Source organism: Diadema antillarum, unplaced genomic scaffold (assembly GCF_040938485.1).
Source record: "Diadema antillarum isolate AM-2024a unplaced genomic scaffold, OU_Dant_1.0 seq00002626_RagTag, whole genome shotgun sequence".
Lineage (NCBI taxonomy): Eukaryota > Metazoa > Echinodermata > Echinoidea > Diadematoida > Diadematidae > Diadema > Diadema antillarum.
Window position 1 is genome coordinate 4,140 of NW_027273226.1, and position 22,805 is coordinate 26,944.

A 22,805-nucleotide genomic window follows, 5' to 3' on the forward strand; every position below is an offset into this window, starting at 1 on the left:
TGTAGCATCAGCACTGATTTTCATATTATTATTCATATCAGTTCAATTCTGTTTGATCCAAATCCGGTTAATTTCACATGATCGGCATTTGAGGACAATTTATGGAACTGTGCAAAAGTATAGGAGACAACATGCTCAGCAGACGATTCCTCCTTTTGATTCCCCTCTCCCTGTCTCATTCCCTCTCAGCTCACTTTGATCTTTCCTCTCCCCAGCCCACCCGACAAAGAAGAAGTTCGGTACAATACAAAAACAAAAACTAAACTAAACTAAAACTAAAACAAACAAACAAAGGAACATGTGCTAGCTGAATAAATGGGAATGATACCTATGCCCCAGCCAGGCAAAGCTTGTGGAAATTTCCATGAAAGCAGAGTGGATCAATCAATAAGTTAGTGTTGCCTGCCAGCAAAGGAATGCGCGTATGCATTCCTTCACACCCCACCCTTGTTGTAAACCACGTGTAGATATCAATTAGACAGTCTGGCCTGGGAGTGGGAGTGAGCCAGGGACATGTCTCTAGCACTAGTCTTGAGTAAAAGCCCCTTTTGAGTTCCTGTAAACGTCATATGATACTGTTTTGTCTTTCTTTTCGCCTAAAAAAAAAGCATATAGCGAACAGACCTCACCTCCCTGATATCATAAATGTTCACGTAGCCATGCAAAAGGATTGATTTATTCCTTCTCGGCGAAAACTGAATTAAATGTCCTTTGATAGAAAATTCGAAATCTAGCATGCCTGTATAAAGACTACCTTGGTACCTTCGCAATACCAGGCCAGCTAGAGATCCAGCCACATGTTCGATCGTTGAGAGCTAGCGAAGGAAGCAAAACGGTGAGCTAGTAGCGTCATGTACGTATACAAAATGCACCTCATTGGTGAAAGCGTGGGGCTGATCGAATGCATTCTAGAAGACAAAGGTTGTGAACCCTGGTAAATTAATCCTGTTGGTAGTGTTACCGTTAGGTTTTAACAGACAATAGAGAGATTAGACAAAGTCACCCTTATTGTTGATGCATTCTCAGTTTCATTCCGGAATGCCCGGCTTATTTCTAGGCCCTGTTAAGCTGAGCATTCCCAGGCGACGGCCGGAATGGGTGTAGAATGGGCGCATTCTCGAGTGCATGCCACTGAGATAAAAGGTACAAAGTGTATTCCGAACGCATTCTGGAATACCAACGAGTGGATGTCCGTCGTGCCAGTAACAAAAGTTGTTGGGACCAGGGCTCGCTGGCCCTGTGAGAGATTTGACTTGCAACTGCAAATAAGTAATACAGTTTTGCCTGAAACTGTGCGTTGAATTAGAAACAAACGCAAATTGGCATTGGATTCGTCAAGATTGCGTTCGATATTTTCCCTACGAAATCGAGCGTCCGCTTAGCAATGAACTTGCTTGTCGCTCTCGGGCGGGAACTTGCATGTGTTGATGCTTTACCTCTCACAACTACTGAAATTTCCCAAGCTCAGTGCTTAGATTATGTGCACTATACCACACGCTATATTATAACACAATACTTAATGCGTATCGGGGATTTTCGGAACGATATCGGGAGTTGTAGCGAACGAGTAGCGCGAAACAGTAAATTCGCGATTTTTGTAAGCATCGGGCAGCGATTCTACCTTCATACTTAATGCCGAATTTGGTTCGAAACTGCACTGCTGAGGAGCTGAATCATGTCGGACTTCATTTCTGTAACCTAGAAAATCAGTAAGTGTAATTTTCAGGTCAAAACAGTGCGTAGCCCCAAACCCTGTTCTATTGCTGATGGCTTCTCCGCTTCGTCTGCTAGTATTAAATATGTAGCACTTTCTATTCCATTTGATTAGCGAAGGTTGCGTTCGATATTTGCCTATACGGAATCACGCTTCCTTTTAGCAATGAACTTCCTTGCGTTTAAATGAAAATTTACGTACGGTGCGGGGACTTGCATTTGATGTTTTAGCTCTCACAAGTCACAGCTGTGCTTCATAAAATTTCATCTCAAGCCCAGGGCGCAAATTGTGTGCCCAAGTATACTCGGACGCTGCACTACGTACACGCACGCGTATCGGAGATTCGTATGAGTAGCGAGCGAGTAGCGCGAATTAAACGGTAAACTCGCGATTTTTTAAAGCATCAAGCAATAGTATATTTATGGCATTTCCTCCTTAATACTAATTGCCGAATTTGGTTCGCAGTTGCATTGCTGAGGAGTTGAATCATGTCACAATTCATTTCTGTAACCTAAAATACATTAATTATTTTGCACATGTATCAGTAAGTGTAATTTTCATGTCAAAACAGTGCGTGGCCCCAAATCCTGGATTGCCGATGGCTTCTCCGCTTAGCACTAGTAGTAGCACTTTAGTTTTATATTCATTACGAAACAATAGTCGCCATTCAACGAGGGACGCCTCGAGACGCATCGGGACGCATCGGGAGGGTAGAGGGAAGGAGCTTATTTCGCGGACGCAGCGAGACGGCCACCAGGTAAGCTCCTTTTCGTACATGCAACGGTCCACTTGTGAGGGCTCGTCTTTGACAAGTATACTTGGGAGTTAGCCGACGCTTTGCGACGCTCGGCGGCGCCCGCCGACACGCAGTCTAAACTAGTGACTGTACGCCGTCGCTAACCGTCGCTGGGTGTCCTTTGACGTCGGAAATTGAAAGAAATTTGCAGAAGCGTCGCACCGCGTCGCTCGCCGTCCCTAGTTTACCAGGTGCGCCTAACATCTGTCACACTCTAGTGATGTCAGTTTGAGATTTATAGTCAAGGCTGTGCGTAGCCACAGTTTTAATGTGTGACGGTAGTAGCTATGACAACTCACAGAACAGTGTGTATTGTATGCTGTAAAGGGAATAACTCTTTGGCGTTAATTTTGGCTGGGGGGCAAAGAAGAAAAAAATATATCACCACCAACTTGGAAAATAGATTTGTGACGGAAACTTTGGATTGAAGACTTAATATCCAGAATGGAAGTTGTACAGCACAAATTTGACCTGTTACAGTGTGTTGACTTTGGTTGATGCATATTACCTCTACCTAGACCTACTTACACACAATATGGTACATGTAGCTATGCCAGTAGTCTGTACCTGTGGTTATTTGACGATATCTCACTATTACAAGACCAACTTGCAGCCGACAACCTGGACTTGATGATGTGAGGTAATGTATGACAAAGACGTGCTCTCATATTGAAAATCGAGACTTATGTTTCACAGTGACGTATATCAGTGACTTGTAGTGGTCGTATATATTTTCAGTGTCAGTCGCAGGGATGAATGAAAATCGACAAGATGAATGCATTGTGCTCATGTTTCATATCATGTCTGCTAATGCCTGGCCATATATATATCAATATTGTTACACTTCTATCTGTAAATCTGCTGTACTGTGACTGTGATGATAGCTTGTGTGTTGTCCCACCCTTCCTTCTCTATCCCACCCCATTAAACAACAAGAACAAGAACAACAACAACAACAACAACAACACCAACAACAACAACAACAACAACAACAACAATGACAACAACAAACAACAGCAACACAAACAACAATGACAGCAGAAGCAAAGTGACAAAAAACAAACTTAGATCTATGCTGTGCCTGGAAAAACACCCAACAATGATTAATATACGTTTGTGAAGTGAAAAAATATATATATATACACTGTATATATATCACCACTAGACCATTACTTCTACTCTTGCAGTTGCTATCATGGCTATTACTACTACATTGTTCCACTTCTCCTACACTCCTACTACTACTTCTACTACTAGCGACTACTACTACTTCTACTACTAGCGGCTACTACTACTACATGTACTACTACTACTACTACTACTACTACTACTACAATTATACTACTACTACTACTACTACAACTACTACTACCTGTAATTCTACTACTGCTACTACTACTGCTGCTACATTGTACTACTATGACTACTTCTAAGACTTATACTATCCCTATGGCCCCATTACTGCTTTATTCTAATTCTCACACAAGTCGCTGATCGATGAAATTGAACATGATCTCCAGCCACAGAGAGACTATTGATAACAGACATGTGAAATAAACATTTACTACTAGGCTGGTAAATATGGAAGTTAAACAGTATGGTACTCAAGTATTACCTGTTTCCATCTTTCTTTCTCTCTCCCCATCTGTTGGATGCATATTTGTTGTTGTTGTTGTTGTTATCATATTTATTAATGCATGGCACTTTTACCAGTTAAAGGACATGTAATCTGTTTGCTTCTCTTTGTTTAATACTCAGTCAGTGTAGTACAATACCATTTTGATAATACAACTGTAGCAACACATTGCTGGTGGCATGCAACAAGGCATAGAGGTACATAACCAATGCATGTACTCGGACAGCTAACCTCCAATCGTACCGCAAGGTATATACACCATGCATCTATCATTATTTGTGAGTGTACTGTAGTACCACAGGTTCTGCTGTGCAGGTTCTTCCGTGTACTGTTCTGTGGTGTTTTGTTTGTTCTTTCCTGTTGCGTGTTGTTACACCAAAATGCCCCCATCGTGAATGTCACTGTACATTATGTATATCACGTTTGCTTGGTCCGCAATCTTCCTGCATGTGTGCTCAGATTTGAACGTGAAACTGACATTATTTCTGCATTCTTTATTCTACTAAAAGTGGCTGCTTCAGATGATGACCCCGAAACCGGTTTCCAACCATACCCGGATGTCTTCTGCCAAGAGTGGCTCAGCCAGAGGAGCCCTGTAAACATGTCGGTCATGCTGCTGACCTTACAGGTATTTTTTATGGTGATGAACTCTGCAGATGATAACAATTATTATTTCATTGTAAAGTTTCTCCTTCAATGAACACTGAGCTGTTGCTCATGTTGATGAATTATGAGACAGTCATACACAATAAATCTTCATCCTGTAGGCCTACTGCTTTCTCATGCCACATAGTGAGAGGGCCAAGTTAAATGTTCTTGTGCAAGAAGTTGTTTTGTGATTTTATGTAATGTGGACTGTGTTTGAAACACTGTCAGGTGGTCTTGCACAATATGTCTCTTTTCTCTTTTTATCTTGAGCTGTAAATTTTGAAATCATTCCACAGTGAAACAGAAAGAAATGCAAATTTGTGATGTGCTGTTTTCTTTTTTTTTTTTTATTGATGACGGGGAATTTTTTTTTCCTGTTCATTTTTGGTATTGGTAAATTATAAATGTCAAAATGATAACACACAACAAATCCTCGAGAGTTGACAGTAGGGTTATTGGAGAGAATTTCTTGTGAAGTTAATGAAGTACCAAGTTCACTGTATGCACTATCATCAGTACTTTATGATTTCACAACTCTCACATTATGATATACACCAATTTATTTTCTTTTCCTTTGCTATTCATCCAACTCTACAGGAATTGCAGAGGCCTGCAAGTTTGGATGGGCGGGTGTCCAAAGCGAGGTGTAGTCACCGTTTCGGCATTACAGGCCACAGTTGCGCTCCGTTGGGCAGCATTAACAACAGCCAATGGAAGAGCGATACTGCGTCATGTCGCAGGGAGTGTACCAGAAAACAAGCATCTTATTCATCAGTTTCACGTACTGGTTCACCTATCCCTGCTATCTCTGACTCCAACCTCTGCAGTGTAGGAGTGTGTGGACTCAAGAGGAAGGAAAATGCAGCTGAATATTTCTAAGTCCAATATTACTGGATTTGAAAAAAAAAACAAAGAGAAAGAAAAAAAAAAGCACTCTGTGGTAGTGCGGACAAAAAGACAAACTCATGTGTTGAAATGTGTTGATTGACACTCAAGTGGTCATATCACATTTTCTCACGATGGTGGCCCAGCAATATCTTCTAGTTATATGCCTTTCAACATTGCCTGTGTGTACTTGCACATTAAACAGAAGTATCTTCCTGAACTCGTCCGAGTATTGCCAGTGTGATTTGTAGAGTACATTCTTTTCCTCTTACTTTCATATTTCCGTTGAAAGGGTTTATATTGATCTTACAGCAAATTGTATGGTAATTGTTAACCCGTTGAGGACGGGCTGATTTTGCTACAACACGCATTTCCCATAGACACCTGCCCGAGTAAACTCGGGACTCGTCCTCAACGGGTTAAATAAGAGAGAGAGGGGGGAGGTGGAAATGGAGAGGGATCACTAGAGAGAATGGTAGAAGAAAGTAACAGAGAGAAAGAGAGATATAAATAGACATGTTATGCCTATAATTAATTAATTAACCCATTGAGGACGAATTCTGAGTTGATGTTTCGTTTCCAACAGCCCAGTAATGAAATATTTCCTTCATGGGCTCCCTCCAATTTAAGTTCTGTAGGCAGAAATTCACCTAGTTGATGCTAGGTAGTGCAAGCCTCCTGCAATCTGTCTGCTTGTTGAGGGCAACATTTGTGAGCAAAGATGCATAAAATCTGAATACATTTACAGAACTGGTCTATTAGGACAATTGCGCACAGTGGACAGAGTTTCCTCTGATTCTCACACAGTCACCTGCCAGAAGATCTTGACTGCTGACGGAGGATGGACTATCCACCCTTTCTGCACGAGGGAGACATTTCCCAACATACAATCACATGTGTATTTCAGCCCGCACAAGTAACAGCCATTGCTGGACCCAATGATTGTGCCTAGTGGGATTTATGGCCAGGAAATGACATTGCAGCTAAATTTGGGTGACCACAGTTATAATGAAATTTCGATATAATGAAAGAAAAATGCTGGTACCAAGGACTTTTTTATAATGGGAGTCCACTGTATACAGATGAAATGTCATTTCATAAGCCAAAATTCAGTGACCTTTGCCCAAAATTTGATCAATGCATCTTCACCTCGGGTATCATACCTGGCCAGAGCAACAATAAAAATCATACACCTTTTTGTGTTTCTTCTTCCAGACAAGTTACTGTAAAAGTGAATATTTTCGCACAAGTACTTGATCACGCTCAGCCGAGTTAGATGAATTTCATGTGTTTTTTATTCCGCAGAATCAGAACATTTAATGATAGAACACATGGCATGTAAAAATATATGTGTGCATTAATTTTTGTGCTAGCTTCTGGATGCCCGAAATGTGTGAAAATTTCCACACCGCGGATATTTCCACCTTTATAGAAAAAGTTGGTCTGAAAAGAAAAGGGAAAATTTTTCAAGCACCATAGTGAAAATTTGATCAAAATCAGACAAAATTTTGGAAGTTATAAAACTGATGCTTCAGTGATTTTCACAAAAAATAAAACATTTGCAAAAGTTTCATGCATGAGGATGACTGCAAACATAATTTTTTTGTGTATGATTGAGTCTTTGCACTGAGCAGCTCATAAATGCTGTGCAATCATCAACCCATTTAAAATGAGCAGAGAACATTGTTGCGAGTCTTAGAATAAGCCTTAGCCAGATGTACCGCGAAAATGTTAGCATCTACACCAAATATACAATGTATATAGATATGCAAACAGTTGTTGAGGTCATTACCTCACAACTTTGCAACAGGGGCCAATGTATGTGTTCTTTAACCCTTAAATCAGGCTGGGCTTTTTTGGCTATGCTATATCTGGGGGGGGGGGGGGGGGGGGGGCGGATTCCGCCCCCCCTTCAGATCTCGCCTATGGAACGCGTGATCGCGCCCAAAATCGGCACACGTGACGCCCGCGACGTATACTATCAAAATATATGGTTGCTTTCTCCGAAAAATTTTTCTTATATTTTATATCAATTAATTATTGTAATTTATGCATAAAATCAGTTTTGGGCTCTAAATCACTTATTAATGCTCTAATTAAGCTAATTTCTTTTTTAAAATGTTTCTTGTATCATTCTCCCGAGACATAGGATAAAAAAAATCTGTATCGAAATTAATTTCTTATGTATTTGATTGTTTTTTTGAATTTCTTATGTATTTCTTTATTTTTCGACCTTTTGTTTTTGTTTGTTTTTTGGCCAAAATTTGTCACAGACATTTTTCGAAGCTTTATTATGCTAAAATGAATTAATTTCGTCCATTCTAAGTCAAGATATGAATTTTTATGTGAATTAATTGAAAAACACAATTTGCATTGGATTTGTACACAAAATCACGTTTTGGAGCAATTTTGGGGTTGACAAATTTTTTTCGAACGGGCGTCGCGTCAAAACGGTACGCGCGGGTGCAACAATTTTGGTCTCAAAAGTTGCGCGATACTTGAAAGAAAAAAGTCATGAAACATCGCGGCGCGAGCTTATCGCGCTGCGAAGATATTGCGCGAAACGTCTGATTAGGGTTAAATGGGGGGGGGGGGGGGACTGTGAGCCGAGGGGTGTCAGTCAGGGTCAATAGCCCTTACAAAAACTAGAAATGTTCGCTGTGCATGAAACTTCTGCGAACGTTGCAATGCCAGTGACAATTTGCACAATTTTCATGCTGCAAAATTAATGGCCATCAGTTCTGATTTGCGCAAGTTTCATGCTGCGAATGTTTCTGGTTCAGAGTACACTTTTTGAGTTTGTAGTGTGAGAAGCCATGGAGCAAATTATTTTGTAATACAAAATAAAATATTGAAATTACAAACTATTATTTTTTTTTCAATAATCTTCTGCAAGATTGTTCTGTATAAGGTGAGGCTAAGTGTGAGGTTGCATAACTCACCACAAAAGAAAGAATAAGTCATAAAACAATCATGTAATGCAATGTTTGTTTTTGTTTTTTGCATTTTATTGAATTGACAAAGCTGACAAATGCATTGAATTAATATTTTTCTGAGTCCTCTCTCTCTTGCATTCCTGCACTCGTTTTCCATCAACAAAAAGAATTGCTCACACCAACACACATAATTATCATTTTTTTTGATTTTGCAGATACATTAAAAAAAAAATGGCAAGTTATTCCAAGTATCCAAAGAAACCAGTCACGTCTGTTTATCACTGACAACACACATACACACACACACACACGCACACACACACATATATATAACTGCAGACATTGTACAGACCTTACTTGGCTTGAACCCATACATTCCTCGTGCAATAATGGACCAGTTTGGATCGTGTCTCATGCCTCTCAGTCACACAGAGAAGTTGAGCTATACAATGTCACAAAAGTTTTTGGAGGAGCTGAAAACCTCTGTGAGAATCCATTACAGTACAATTGGAACCTGTGTCTGGACAGTTAACACTCCTTAAAATCGAACAGTGGCGACTCGTCACATAAAGATACCAGCATTTTAAAGCTGATTAGGCAGTTTCTCTTCAGCACCTTAGAATGAGCCGTTAAAGTAGCCCCACAGGGGTGCAAGGTTTTTAAACGAATGAATGTCTGATAACGGGTGCGGTAGCCCATGTATAAAAGGATCACTTTTCTGAGCCTAATGCACTGGCTTTATATTGCCAGTGTCGTATTTGTGAACCAAAGAGTCGGATCATAAACTTGTGAGGACTTACAATCATTGCTACACACTTAACTTGGTGGACGCTGGCAGACAAACATACTGAACCAGAATCACATGACAACAGTTCAGATAACGCGTCGTAGATGAGAGAAATTCATGGCACTCGGAGAGGCCATGGTTGGTTTAAAAAAAACAAAAATTCTCTGTATGTATACATGCAGCAACTTCGTCCATGTATACTGCATCTTGCATTAACGTCTGGTAGTCTTGGCACAGAGATTTTACATGGTTTACTCATATTAATGATGTACAGTGTAGATGCACACAGGTAATAAGTTTAACAAAGCACTGATATAAGTGTGGATTGGTGTAACGATATGCTTTGACAAAATGCTATTATTAGCAGTTGCATGATTTCAAGTTACTCCGGTATGTTACACCTGTACATGCAGATACATTGGGTGTCTTTAGTGGGATTGTTTTTCTTCTTCTTCTTTTTTTTTGCGCATCATTACGCTTTGGATCAAAAGAGGTTGGCATTCCCTGTGACAGGGGCAAAAATGGCAACTGAACACTGCCATGGTAAAGTTAACTATGCACAATTATGTATATGTTCATGGACACACACGACATGTCCATCCCAGCTTGCCACATGCAGTCCACAATCATTACCTTGAGTCAAAACTTGCCAACCCAACTGTAAACATTTACAAGATCTGCAACATTCCCAGAAGCGACTTTTCATGAACAAAGCCATTGTTTCTTTACAGACAATGTGATACGAACAAACAGAAAGAGGAAAACTGAAAATTGGAAGAGCAAATTGTGCTAGCCATGCCAATACATGAAATAATATCTGACAAAGACTTAGTTCACTTACTTTACAGAAACATATACAGTATCACCCTCTTTTCATGGCACGATATAATTTGTGTAGAGAATTACATAACTTCATGTAGCAAGTGAGACACTGGCTTGTATAACAAAGGACAGTTTCGTTTGCAAATACTGAACTACGCTTGACTGGCAAATAACATGGGTGTCACACATGTTTGAATCTTTAATTTTGAGCTTTACAGACTAAAGATAACAAAGGGGGAACCACAATGACATAATACTGATTTTTCTGGCGTAACTGTAACTTTGTCAAACAAGCTCATGAACACTCCAAAGAAATCTATCTGTAATGGTATTATGTTCTTGTCTTTTCCATCAAGACAAAGAAACAATGACAACAACAACAAATGTTAAACACATATCCTTGCAAAAATGAACACTTGTATTTACACAAGCATAGACAATTAGGTGTAATACAATCTATCTGAAATTTACACAATGTACAAAATCAGTCACAGGCGAGCACTTGTAGCAACATCACTCCACATGTAAAATTATCAGCACTGCATTCATTCACGAAGAAGAAATCTTTTTCAATTAGGAAATGAAAGTTGTCTCATTTGCATTATATTTCTTTCAAAGGCTGTGATAAAGACAACATTGGTTTATAATGCAGTGCACTTAAAATTCCTCTGTTCAGATTCTGGGCATGATGTCACATCACTTATGATACGAGCACAAACTTAGCGGGAGTTTTTAACTCCGACTGGATTCAAGAAGTCACAAGTGGCGGCAAAATATTCATCAAAAGGAATTAAAGCTACAATCTCTGTCCCTCACTTTCAAAATAGAATTGGTCAAAAATGTATTAAAAATATCCTCTGGATAGGTAAAATTGGGCATACAGGGTTGTGGGTAATAATCCCTTAAGATTTAGTTAAGTACATAACAGGCTGCCATCTTTCTCATCATTAATCTGGCAAAACATGACGGAATCATTTAGCCTCCCCAGGATCACTGAATTCTCACAGACTACAACAGAGTTTTTGTTGCCATGTCAAAGTGACTTGACCACTTGAATGGCTGTACTTGTGACATCACAAAGCCCTAGCTTGTAAGCATGCAAATTTCATTGGTTCATTCGTGTCACTGAATTGCAGCTCTGTTATCATCATGACTACTGTTCAGTACTCATGCAGAAGAATCATAATGAAATTGAAACAATGAAATAGCTGACAAAGTCGACAACCAGGGGTAACATCGGGCTGAAGTTTGAAAGTGTATGCACAACTTTAATGGTGCTATTCAGTTTGTGAAGGAATATTCAGTGCCATTATCACATTTTTCAGTACCAACTTTGTTCCACAACTACATATCAGTAATTTCACTTGTATCATGACAAAAATTAGCCACATGGTGTACTATTTTTCACATAGTATACAAGCATCAAATATGCAAATTGCACTAATTACACCTAGGGAAATGCTTTGAGCAGTTCGGCTACTTGCGAACATAGTAGCTACGCAGAGAAAAGTCTTTTTTTCCCATTCAGACTCAACTTTATACAGATATGAGCTACTGAGATTAAAAATTGTGAATGTCTGGAAACAGATACTCAAATTGTATTGCCGTCGTACTGCAGCGACATTCATCACTTCAGAAATTTACCATCACATGCAGTGCTAATGTCAGGTATCCTCCCATGAAACTAGAACAGAGGACCCACATTACATCAAACCTCTCAAGACCTTGAAAGTTGTATAGACCTCATCAAATTGTGGCCGCATAAATGGCTGTGGCATCTACATAGAATTTCAACATACAGTCCACAGGAATTAATCAATTAATACACACATGCTTCAATCAACTCAACAATGTCGCACGTCGCTGAAGGTGTCCAACAGGTATACTTTGGCAAAATAAGCTGTCCCACATACCCAGGTGCGTACGACTCATATCCAGAGGGATATGGCTGGGAAGTAACTTATTGTCGCATCATCTAGTTACAAGCCTATTTCATAGCCCATACAATACAAAGCCACCTTTTTTTTCACTGCGATTCGAGCAAAACTATCCAGAACAATTCTTAGATGGCGACTCTTGAAATGACACTTTTGTCAACAAACTCATACTGTGGCTTTAACTGCCAACCATAATGATAGAGAGTAATATGAAGAACTATAATAGATAGAAGAAGGTCGTAATGATGAATTGCATTTGAGCAACGACAGATATTGTTGGCAAATTTCAATGTGTCGCTGACCCATGTACAACTTTGTTAGTCAAGTGGAGTCTACTGAAAACGTATTAGTTGAAATTGAACATTCCAGCATGCAAGATTTATATTGTCACATCCGTATCACGTCCCCTCCCCTGGTAGCAAATCCATAATGAAGCCACATTTTGTCTTGTGAATCCATGACACTGCGTGGTAGGTTGAATCAGAGCGTCCCAAACATTGCTGCTTTGACCAATTGGTGTTTTTCAGATAGGGGACTCTCTCACCATCCATCAGCCACTGGGTCACAAAATAACCCAGATTCAATAAGCAGATAACTACTCACAGTTGGTGAGATGCACTGATCAGATTAGGACAAAAATGCCATTATAAGAGAATGCCCTCGCATCCAACGGTATGCCTCTATACGCTCAGGTATTCAGAACATCTGGCATACCTACTAAAATGGATATGAAACTTTTTTTTTTCCCCTAGAATCATCAAGACACTGTGGCTCAACAATAAAGAAGAGAGAGAGAGAGTAGAAGAAGGGACAAGTGACAAAACAATGAATGCATGGTTCACCAACGGGTCACTATCAAAACCCATGACCTTCCACAATTACTGATACTTCCTGCCACAGTATCCATTCAGGCAAATCTCACATTCTCCAATCTTGGGTCTTTTTTTGTTGTTGGGAGTTCTTTTGGCCTTTCTTCCCAAACGCAGAATAAACTAACGGGACAAAAAAATATCAAAAGGGGAGAGGGGAAAGTGGCATCATTCATGCGTAGTCCCCATTCTCTGGCATCCCTGCACGTTCTTGCCGAGTGCGCGGCGACGGTGGCTGGTTACGTGTTGCTAGTTGGCGTGCTGGTGTGGGTTGGGTTTGTGGGCTTGACGAAGCGGTCTTGGTGGCTGGATTGGGAAGGCCCTTGCGGTCTCACTCTCTGCAAGGGGGGAGGATGGGGGGGGGGGAGCGGGACGATAAATAGAACATGTGCACATCAGTAAAAGGAGAAATTATAAATATATCACTGAAGGGGATTGTAATAGCAATGCATCACTTGGCAGAGAACAAGAAGCTTGGGCAATCCTCATTTTCTTGACCACCACCAAAAAAGAAAAAAGAAGAAAAAAAGACTTCATTCTGTATAACAACTGGGGTTCAGAACCTATGCACAAATAATGCACGCCGAACAATGTACATTGTACATACTATTATAATCTGCATCTATATATCCTTCTCTGGGATGGGGGGACAACATGTGACCGTGCATCACAAAACCAACAAGAAGTCCAAAACCCTGATTTTACATGAGGACTCAAAATAGGTGAAATGGGTTTCCTAGTCAATCTTAAGTTGTTGGGGTTTTTTTTTCTGAAGAGCAAGTGTATTCTTCTTTTACATTATTGTTAGGATCATAAAATGTATGGGAAATTGCAATTTTTGCAGTTTATCTACAATATTTTGTAACTTTTTGTAGCATATCATGATAAGGTATCATAGGCCCCTTTTTATTTCTTGAAAACCCTATAAAACAGTCTTCACTTTCAACTCTTGAACGAATGTTGCTAGTGCATTGAAAAATTTTGTTAGTCATGAACTGAATGACATTGTGTTAGTATACTTGTAGTGTGCACAATTTCAGCTTAATCTGATAATTCCTGTATTGTGGTTGTTGTAGAGCTTCCCTTCCTGTTTTTTGTCCCATTCACTGCACAGAGCACAGCATGGTGAAAGACTAAGCACTTGAATAGACCCTAAACTTCACAGCCTCTTTCCTCAGTAAACTCTTCTCCAGAGTATGTATATCCTTTCTTCTACTTATATAGGTTTGGAAAGTCCATTTCACCAGGTTATACATCATTTTAAAGCTTAGAGTCTGCTCTTTCAGAATTTACCCTTAACTTATAATCCATGTCTGGTGACTTCTTGTTGGTTTTGTCAAACCAGGTCACACTTGTATACAAATCACTTGCACAAAGTTGACGGTAGCAAACAGAATGCCCACAAGTTGACTTTATTGAGTTTGGAATAAAAAAAAAAAAAACGGATTTAAAACTCCAATGCATTGACTGTTAGGTGGTTCTAAGAGGAACCAAAGATAAAACCCACATCAACAATGTCTCTTGTTTTTTGCCATGATTGTGTCAAAGCTCCATAGCTACTTCTGAAAATTGTATTAGTTTCTGTAAAGATTTTATACACACCTTGAAATACTCAATAAGTGGAAAAATGAGAAAATATGAGACATATAAAAAAGGTCTACAAATATTTTGAAACCGAAGTTACATACATATTGAATGAATAATTGCTCACAAGTGTCACAGTGTTGTGTAGGGATGTGTTTTTTTTTCCGGTCAAAATATTATGCTTCCCATTTAGTTAAAAATTTTAGCAAAATTGGTACACAAGCAAAATCTCAGCAATCATGATCTGGAATGGTCTGGGTGGTACGAGATGGCAAAAAAAAAAACAAACATCATGCTCAGCTTTCTAGGGTTTGAGCTTTGGATAAACATTGAGGCACAGAGGCATACATAAACACATAGAGACACACACACAACACACATGCTCACACTCACTCACTCATACACACACACAGTCATGCAAAAAAAAAAACCAACAACAACAAACAAACAAACAACAACAACAAAGGATTACTTCTCCTACTGCTTACCATATGAGGGGTGTGCGGGTTGGGTCCCACGGGAGGGGAGGTACCAAAAGGACTAATTGGTGAGGGGTGGCTGGCGGTCGAGCTGGCAAACGAGGCGCCACGATTGGCCGGTGACGGGGGAGTCAAGATTGGGTAGGCTACCAGAGACAACACAGGAATATGGTAACATCAACGTGGAAATGAAACAAATTAATCATGCAAAACTATTTGAAACTACACTTTGTACAGATTAATCACCTTGAGTATCCCTGAGAATAATCTTTAATCTGTAATGAGTTTGGGTTATTTAACACCTTCTTCATGCCTTCTTTCTTGTTTATAATTCTAAAACTTCTATTTTTATTTATTTTTTTATTTTTTTTATTTATTTATTTATTTATATATATATATATTTTTTTTTTTTTGGGGGGGGGGTATGAAATACTATCAAGTATTGATACAATGATGTGGACCGTATGAATAACTACATACACTTCACATGACGTATAATTTGCACAGTTTCCTCATAATCATTTACTCCCTCATAATCATTTACTCCCTCATTCATATGCATTAAAGGTTTATTCACACATACTCCTTTCAGGAGGGTGTCCAACCTCTGCATATCAAAACAGCATATTGACGGACAATTCTTTAAAAAAAATACACAAATATTTTGAAGGCAAAAATCATATTCTGACAGTACAAAATGGGGGAAATCCACCCCAAGCATGCTAAATCATTTAAAAAAACTCTGAATTTCCTTATTTTGCTGGAGTGAAACAATCTAAACGTAGCAAAATCATACGAAAGGATGCTCCCATAGAATATGGTTATACTGAAATTTTGTGATATTGAAATTTTCTCACAACAAAGTACAAATTCAGGGCCCAAAAGACTTTGCTATAACAGGAGTCACCTGTAGTTGGCAGCTCTAACAGTAAACTGCAAAGGCTTTTAGTGTGCAAAGTGAACAAACTCAAACTGCCTACAAATGGCAGCAACGACAATCACAGCACTCTTCACTTACTATGTCACCATGAAAACAGAAGCAAAAACAAAACAAATTTTCTGTTTAAATGCTTGTAGGTGATTGCCTGTTTTTTTACATTTCATCCACAAGAAAGGACCATCAAACGGCCCAGATTTTCACTGCAAAGAGACCTCGTACCTGGGGAGATGGGCCGAGCGGGGCTGGGGGAGTAGGGGATGGGCGAGGATATCGTGCGGGGGCGCAGGCCCTGGGCCATCTCGTTGAACTGCCGCTCGTCGTCCATCTCCAGGCTGGACTCGCTCTCGGACAGGTGTCGGCTGAGGGCCTCCCGCCGCTCCTGCTCCAGCAGCAGCTTGCGCTGGAGGCGGATGTTCTCCTCCCGCACCTCCCTCTCGTCCTGCTGGATGTGATTCATCCTCTCTTGGTCTATACCACGGAAGACAACAGCAAACACATAACATAAAATAATAATAATAATAACAATAACAATAATCGAGGCATGCATCGGTGACATTTCCTTGTAGATGAAGGTGAGAAGAGTTTTCTATCTTCCTGGTCACTTCATGTTAATAGATCAAAGTGATGGATAGGGCAGAAACATAGACACCTCATATGAAATGACTAAGCACCCAATAACATCACAGCATTTTACGCAATATTTCATCACCATCAGGTTCACTATAATTTTGTCGCAGCCTTTCGACAAGATCACTGAATATACACATTGCTAATGCAACTCGACCTCCCTTTTAGCAGTGCTGATGCAGTTCAACCTTTACATACATTCAATAGGTGAGACTATTTCAAACATCTGGAGTAGGATTACAATTTTGGCTGCTATGCTAGAGTTAAGAAATAACATCAATCAACTATAAAGACATGAGACAAAATCAAAAATGAAAATCACTTTTCTTTTCCAATGCCATAAAAAGTGTGTGAGCAGTCAACTTTCAGTCAGAAAAAAAACAACAAACAAACAAACAAACAAACAAACGTACCTGCTCACGTAGGCAATTACAGTTGTGAGTGCATTACAAAATCTGCACTGATGAATATCTGGGCAGTCATTAAACATCATCTCCATGACATACAGTGATGGCATTAATCATTTTTTATTTGTAAAGGTACATACATATAGGCGTTGTGTGTTGGGAAACCTGGAATGTTGCCAATTTGCTTCTATGTCTTGCCACACCTACAAAAGTACAGTCTACTTACGTTCCATTTGTGTTGCCAGCAGTTGGTTCTTCAGTTTACGCACTTCATTCCTCAGTTGTTCCACGTAGCGAGACAGCGTCTCTGTTGTGTCGCCGTTCTTGATTTCCCGTGGGGAGGGCGGGGCCGAGACTGGCTCGTCCAACTTCTCCTGAAGAATCCTGGGAGGACACAACAAATTGGAAGAAATTGGCTGTCAAAGCAATCGTAAGAAAGAGAAATGTAATCCATCCATAGAGTCCACTACAGGGAAATAAAGAATGTGCATGTGTGTGTGTGTGTGTGTGTGTGTTTGGTCATTACAGATACATATGCTGTATATGTAAGTAACTCTGAGACTGTTTGGAAAGTGTGAAGAGCAAATGGTCGTGATTATTTACATTTCATGCTCTTGCAAAAACTACATTAAGATATGCTTTATACGTGCAAATATGTATAGTGCGCATGAAATTGTTTGCTCACTGATAAAATACTTATTTCCATCTTTGCTTCTTGCCCTTCCTGTTGTTGCAAAGTTTATTTTCTTTTTTATACACTTGGCAAAATCAGTGAAATTGGTGACTGCAATACACAGAGCAAGACTTTGACATCAGGACACTGAATAAGTTGTCCCCAGCCACTTGACTGAACACATCACCCACTACAGAAAGGATCTACAACAATTAAATTCTTTCCAAAGAAATTTGGTAGTGACCCCCCAATGAACAGCAAAGGGAGACGTCCAAATTGACATTTGGAAAAATGGAATTCCCAAATCTCAATAAATAAATAAATAAATAAATAAAAAATGTGGCTTACCTCTCATCTGTAGTCAATTAGGATGTCCATGAATGTACAGGTATGTGCATTTAATCATAACAGCTACCCAGAATACAAGTTCTAAAAAGTCTACACTTTGTGAACTGATTAGAATTCCATGTGCTCCTCTGCATCTGGAAATTCTTCATGATTAATGAACTACCAATACCTTCTGCGCTATTAAAAGCAAATCACTCTTTACAAAACCACAATTAGTTCAGTCTAAAAATTACCCTGATGATGCATGTGATAATAAATACCTCCTGACAGGCACTCTAGGAACATTAACATGTTGCAGTTCCTATGAGGCTGAGTGACAGCGTAAAAGAAACAAAACAGCCACTACCAGGCACCTTTGACGAGGGGGAAAAAGGGGGCGTGGTAGTGCTGCTAAATTTCTGCAAAAGCAAGGAAATGGCAAATCCTCCAAATCTGAGCTACAAATGATATTTGCTTTGATATAGCATCTCTTCTACTTGAATGACAGGTTGTTGTTGTTGTTGTGTGTGTGTGTGTGTGTTTTTGTTTTTTTTTTCTAATCAAAGAAACATACTAGTCCCATTGTGAGACACCTACGCAGTTCTAACAAGACATTAAACTGACAATTAAATGTAAATGACTGATACATTGTGCTCCATTTAGAAGGAATGAAACCAGTTGCTTCCTTCTGCCAAACTAGGGCAGAATGATGGGTGTGTTCTACACCACTTGACACAATCAGAATTCTATTCATAGCAATGAAGCATCCTTACTATGAACATGCATTGTTTCTAGTATTGCAGATACAAATATGTACGTAGGAGGGATCTTTCACATCTATGCAATTCTAGATCAAGATCTCATCAGTAGAGGGCACGTGGCTATTAAAGATGTCTATTCAAAAAGGATCATTCACTTTCGGTAGAATATCACAGTAGACGAGTACTTGTGACTGTGCATTGCCCTTTGTCACTGAGCATATCTTTTTACTTGATATTAAGTACTCTTGGTTGGTGGTGCAAAATTCACATGCCGTTTGCAGCATCAATATGCCCCATCCATGTTGCAAAAATGGTCAGGCATCTTTGGCTGCAGTTATGCAAGTTGCGCAATGCTCATTCAAATCTACGGGGCTGTAGAAGGTTTTGGCAATCACGGTAGATATGTCATGCAGGGGCAATAGTTCTGGGGTATTCTACACATCAGTATTATTAAAGTAAAATGCTTGAACAGCAGTGGAGTTTTGTCAAAATGAAAAAAAAAACTAAACATATGCCGAGGGAAAATTGGACAAAATTTTCTTCTAAAGGGAGTTTTCTCTTGTGCAAATCCACTGTGGCCAGTCACACTCCTATTGCGCTACGTCAGATTGCGCCCTGCACGATATTTTGCCACGTACCAGGTAATTGAATTTTCACGCATGACACACAAAGCATTTCTCTGCTGTGGACACGCAATTGACCAATCGCAGAGAAAAAATACTGAGGCTGTCAGCAGGCTGTACCAAGTGAGAGGAAAAAAAAGGTCTAATTTCTTGTTTGCCTTTCACATATTTGACAGAATCTGCACCAGTGTCAGTCAATCAATACAGTGAATGTTTTGTTTGTTGTGAACAGAAATTACATTATCTTGCGGCATTTTTTGCACATTACAGTCACACATCTAATTCTATGCCGGTGCCAGATTCAGTGCGGTGGCAAATGAAACTCTCGATCACTTTGTGAGCCTGACATAGAAACCATGTGCTTCACAGGAAACAAACCTCTTTTCTGCCTCCAGTTTTTCCATACGCTTCCACAGTCTGTTGACCAAGGCCTCTTGTTCTTGCTCCAGAGCATTTTCTAAATCGATCTTTTCCCGCTTCAACTGCAGCAATAATCAAGGAAAAGAATTAGACAGCACGATCATCACTAAGGTTGTTTATGCATTGAAAACCCTTTTTTTCTCGCACTTACACATTTGTGCAAATTTCGTCCTTACCTCTGAAAAAAAAACTCATCTTGAACAGCTGACCCCACTTGAGTTGCTGATGTTTCATACTCAAGATTTACAGACATTTAGAAATGATCTCATCCATCCAAAAGTTCTCACTTGGGCCTGTTTCTTGATCCATAACATTGTCTGGAATCCAACACTTACTGTCTGTATTTACATACCAGCAAATATCCTGGAACAGTACTATAATTCATAAATTCTGAGACAGAAAGGACATTCTGCCAGTGCAATTTGTAACTAAAAGTGTAAGAAAAGATAAAAATGTCATCATGTGACACAGAGTACCCATTTCAGAATCTCAGAAAATCTAAATTACTGGGTCTCTAGCCACAATCCTAGAAATATGGATAGGCCATTGCCATTGGTGTTACAATGCAAGATGACATCCTGGAATAACTGTCATGTGTTGTTGTATGTTTGTTTTCTTTTTTCATATACTGTAAAAGCAGAAATCTTTGTTCGAGTAAATTTCTGTGCCTGGCCAGGTCAAATGAATTTTGCGTGTATTCAATTTCACAGACGGTCACCACGATTGAGCAGGCACTTTTAACAGCTCACCGCTGCCACAGTTCTGGCAGCACATACAATTGTATGATGCAAAAAGGTAACTGGTTTGCATCAGGACAGTATATTCATTCACAATACAGGACTAGCACTTGTAAAGAAAACTAAGAATAGTGTAACAGTTATATCCCTATGATGGGGTCTACCTTGAGATCACTATAAAATATAATATACATAACAAGCAAAAAATGTGTGCACATTTTTTTCTGCAACAGTTTCTGTTGCTGGAAATATGCAGGAATTGCCACACTGCAAAAATTTCTGCTCTTACAGTAGCTCAATCAGAGATTAACAGTTGCTACTTTGCATTGTATGTGTGTGTGTGTGTGTGTGTGTGTGTGTGTGTGTGTGTGTTGTGCTCTGCTGTAACTAGTGGCATTAAAGACAAGCTACAACTTGTGCCAGATCTTTGTCCGTTCTCAAGGCCAATACAGTACAACATACCTCTTCCAGTTTGCGCTGCTTGCCACCGGTGTCATTCTCCAGCCGTTCGATCTTCCTCATGAGTTTGTTGACCTGGTACTCTTGCTCCTGCTCCAGGGTCCGTTCCAGGTGGAGCTTCTCATGCCTCAACTGAACAATAGAGAGCCAGGGACGACATTGACACATTAAAAGGGACATTCTAGGCAATTTGTAGTACACTGTATACAATTTGACATCATATAGTACATACATGTAATGGAGACTGTCATGTTGTATGTGTACATGTAGATTTGTAGAATTCATTGTGGTCCCTGAGCAGATAAACCAATACTTTGAAAAACCTGAAACATGATACACTGAGCAAGCATGATGACATACAATGTACATGTACATGTACAATTGTACACATAAATGTACATTGCAGAGGCTCACATAATTCTATAATCCCATTACAAAACCACTTGCTTATAATAAATAAGTTCACCTGTGTATGAATGCTTTCTTCTTCCATTCTGCTTCCTTGAGCACCCAGTCATGCATTCTTAAATGAAGCTGGTGTATCATCATCCTTGTTCATTGCAATTTGTTACGAATTTTGAAAATTTTCTTCATATTCTTCACACCCCCATTCACTCAAAATTCTGAAACTGTACCCAGCATAACCAATTATACAGATGTTTCAAGATATGCAAAATTCCAAAAATGATTTGGAGATCTTCATAACAGCCGACATGGAAGTCTGTAGTATAACACAGGCACAAAATATATTTTGAACCACATACAACAGTACTGTACGTGGTATGCCAATAAGTTTTCATTGCATCACAAGCACGCACCGGGGCTCTTGACTTGGCCACTGCCACATTATCCTCCAAGTACTGCTCCCACATAAACACAGATGCACCTACAATGTACAGCTTGTATGAAAGAGTTATTCTGACTCTTAAATAAAAACTCCATTACCACAGTTTGGGAAAATTCCTTGAAACCACTCACTGATATGTTCATATTTGCAATTCTCACTGCACATTCACAGACTTTACATCTATAGACTTTGACACAAGGTGCTTGTTTGGTTTATTTGCTCCAGGTGCTCGCTTGCTGGTTTGCTTTCATTCAAACGTGGGATCTAAAATTGGGCACCACTGTCTCTGACTGACAGAGCAGGACATTGCAAAGCAGTGTGGCATGATATTAAATCTACTTGCACTTGTATGATTATCACACAGCAGTTTGATATGGCATGCATGTCAGCAAATACAAAATCTGAACTGAATGAAGGAAAGTCAACAAGAAGCTGTTTCACATTCGTCACTTCACACCTATCTTCATGTCCTGAAGAGAAGTGTGAATGCAGGACTTGATAGAGAGAATGGATATAGGCATCTTGTGATGATTACAAATCCCTCTTCCCTATCACAACTTCCTCCTCAACCCCCTTCCTGCCCCCCCCCCCCAAAAAAAAAAGGAAATCCTGTATTGTGCGATCGCTTGACCGTCCAAATGCAGGTCAGTAAGCAGGAAACAACTTTTCTTTTTTTCCTTACATGTACACTGGTGCATGAATGTCCCCCTTGACCAATCCTCACTCCATTGGCTATTTTTGTTCACTGGGGCATGCAAGAGTTGGGCACTGATAAACTGCCCTTATGGTTGTATATACTATATGCAGTTAGTCCCTCGATGACCAGGTCACTGGTCAGCATCTGAGAGAATGACCATGCTTCCATCATAAAACGACCCTTTCAGACAGGGT

General features: G+C 39.7%; 1 protein-coding gene across 1 annotated transcript; it reads right to left on the minus strand.

Annotated features, from left to right (window-relative positions):
* Positions 1-15,662: 15,662 nt before the first annotated feature.
* LOC139715008 (coiled-coil domain-containing protein 6-like) lies at positions 15,663-21,247 on the minus strand. Its single transcript, XM_071626646.1, has 5 exons — positions 21,071-21,247; positions 19,830-19,933; positions 17,294-17,451; positions 16,253-16,501; positions 15,663-15,700 (listed from the first exon to the last, which is right to left on the minus strand). The coding sequence occupies exons 1-5, from the start codon at positions 21,245-21,247 to the stop codon at positions 15,663-15,665; spliced, it is 726 nt and encodes a 241-aa protein (XP_071482747.1).
* Positions 21,248-22,805: the final 1,558 nt, after the last annotated feature.

Bases quoted from the DNA above. Each gene is read 5' to 3' on its own strand.
- LOC139715008 (XM_071626646.1), bottom strand. From the start codon at position 21,247: ATGTCCCTTTTAATGTGTCAATGTCGTCCCTGGCTCTCTATTGTTCAG. The intron at 19,934-21,070 runs GTATGTTGTACT...TTATTGCTGCAG, and splicing joins AGCAGCGCAAACTGGAAGAG to TTGAAGCGGGAAAAGATCGA. The intron at 15,701-16,252 runs GTACGAGGTCTC...TTTGATATGCAG, and splicing joins CGCTCGGCCCATCTCCCCAG to AGGTTGGACACCCTCCTGAA.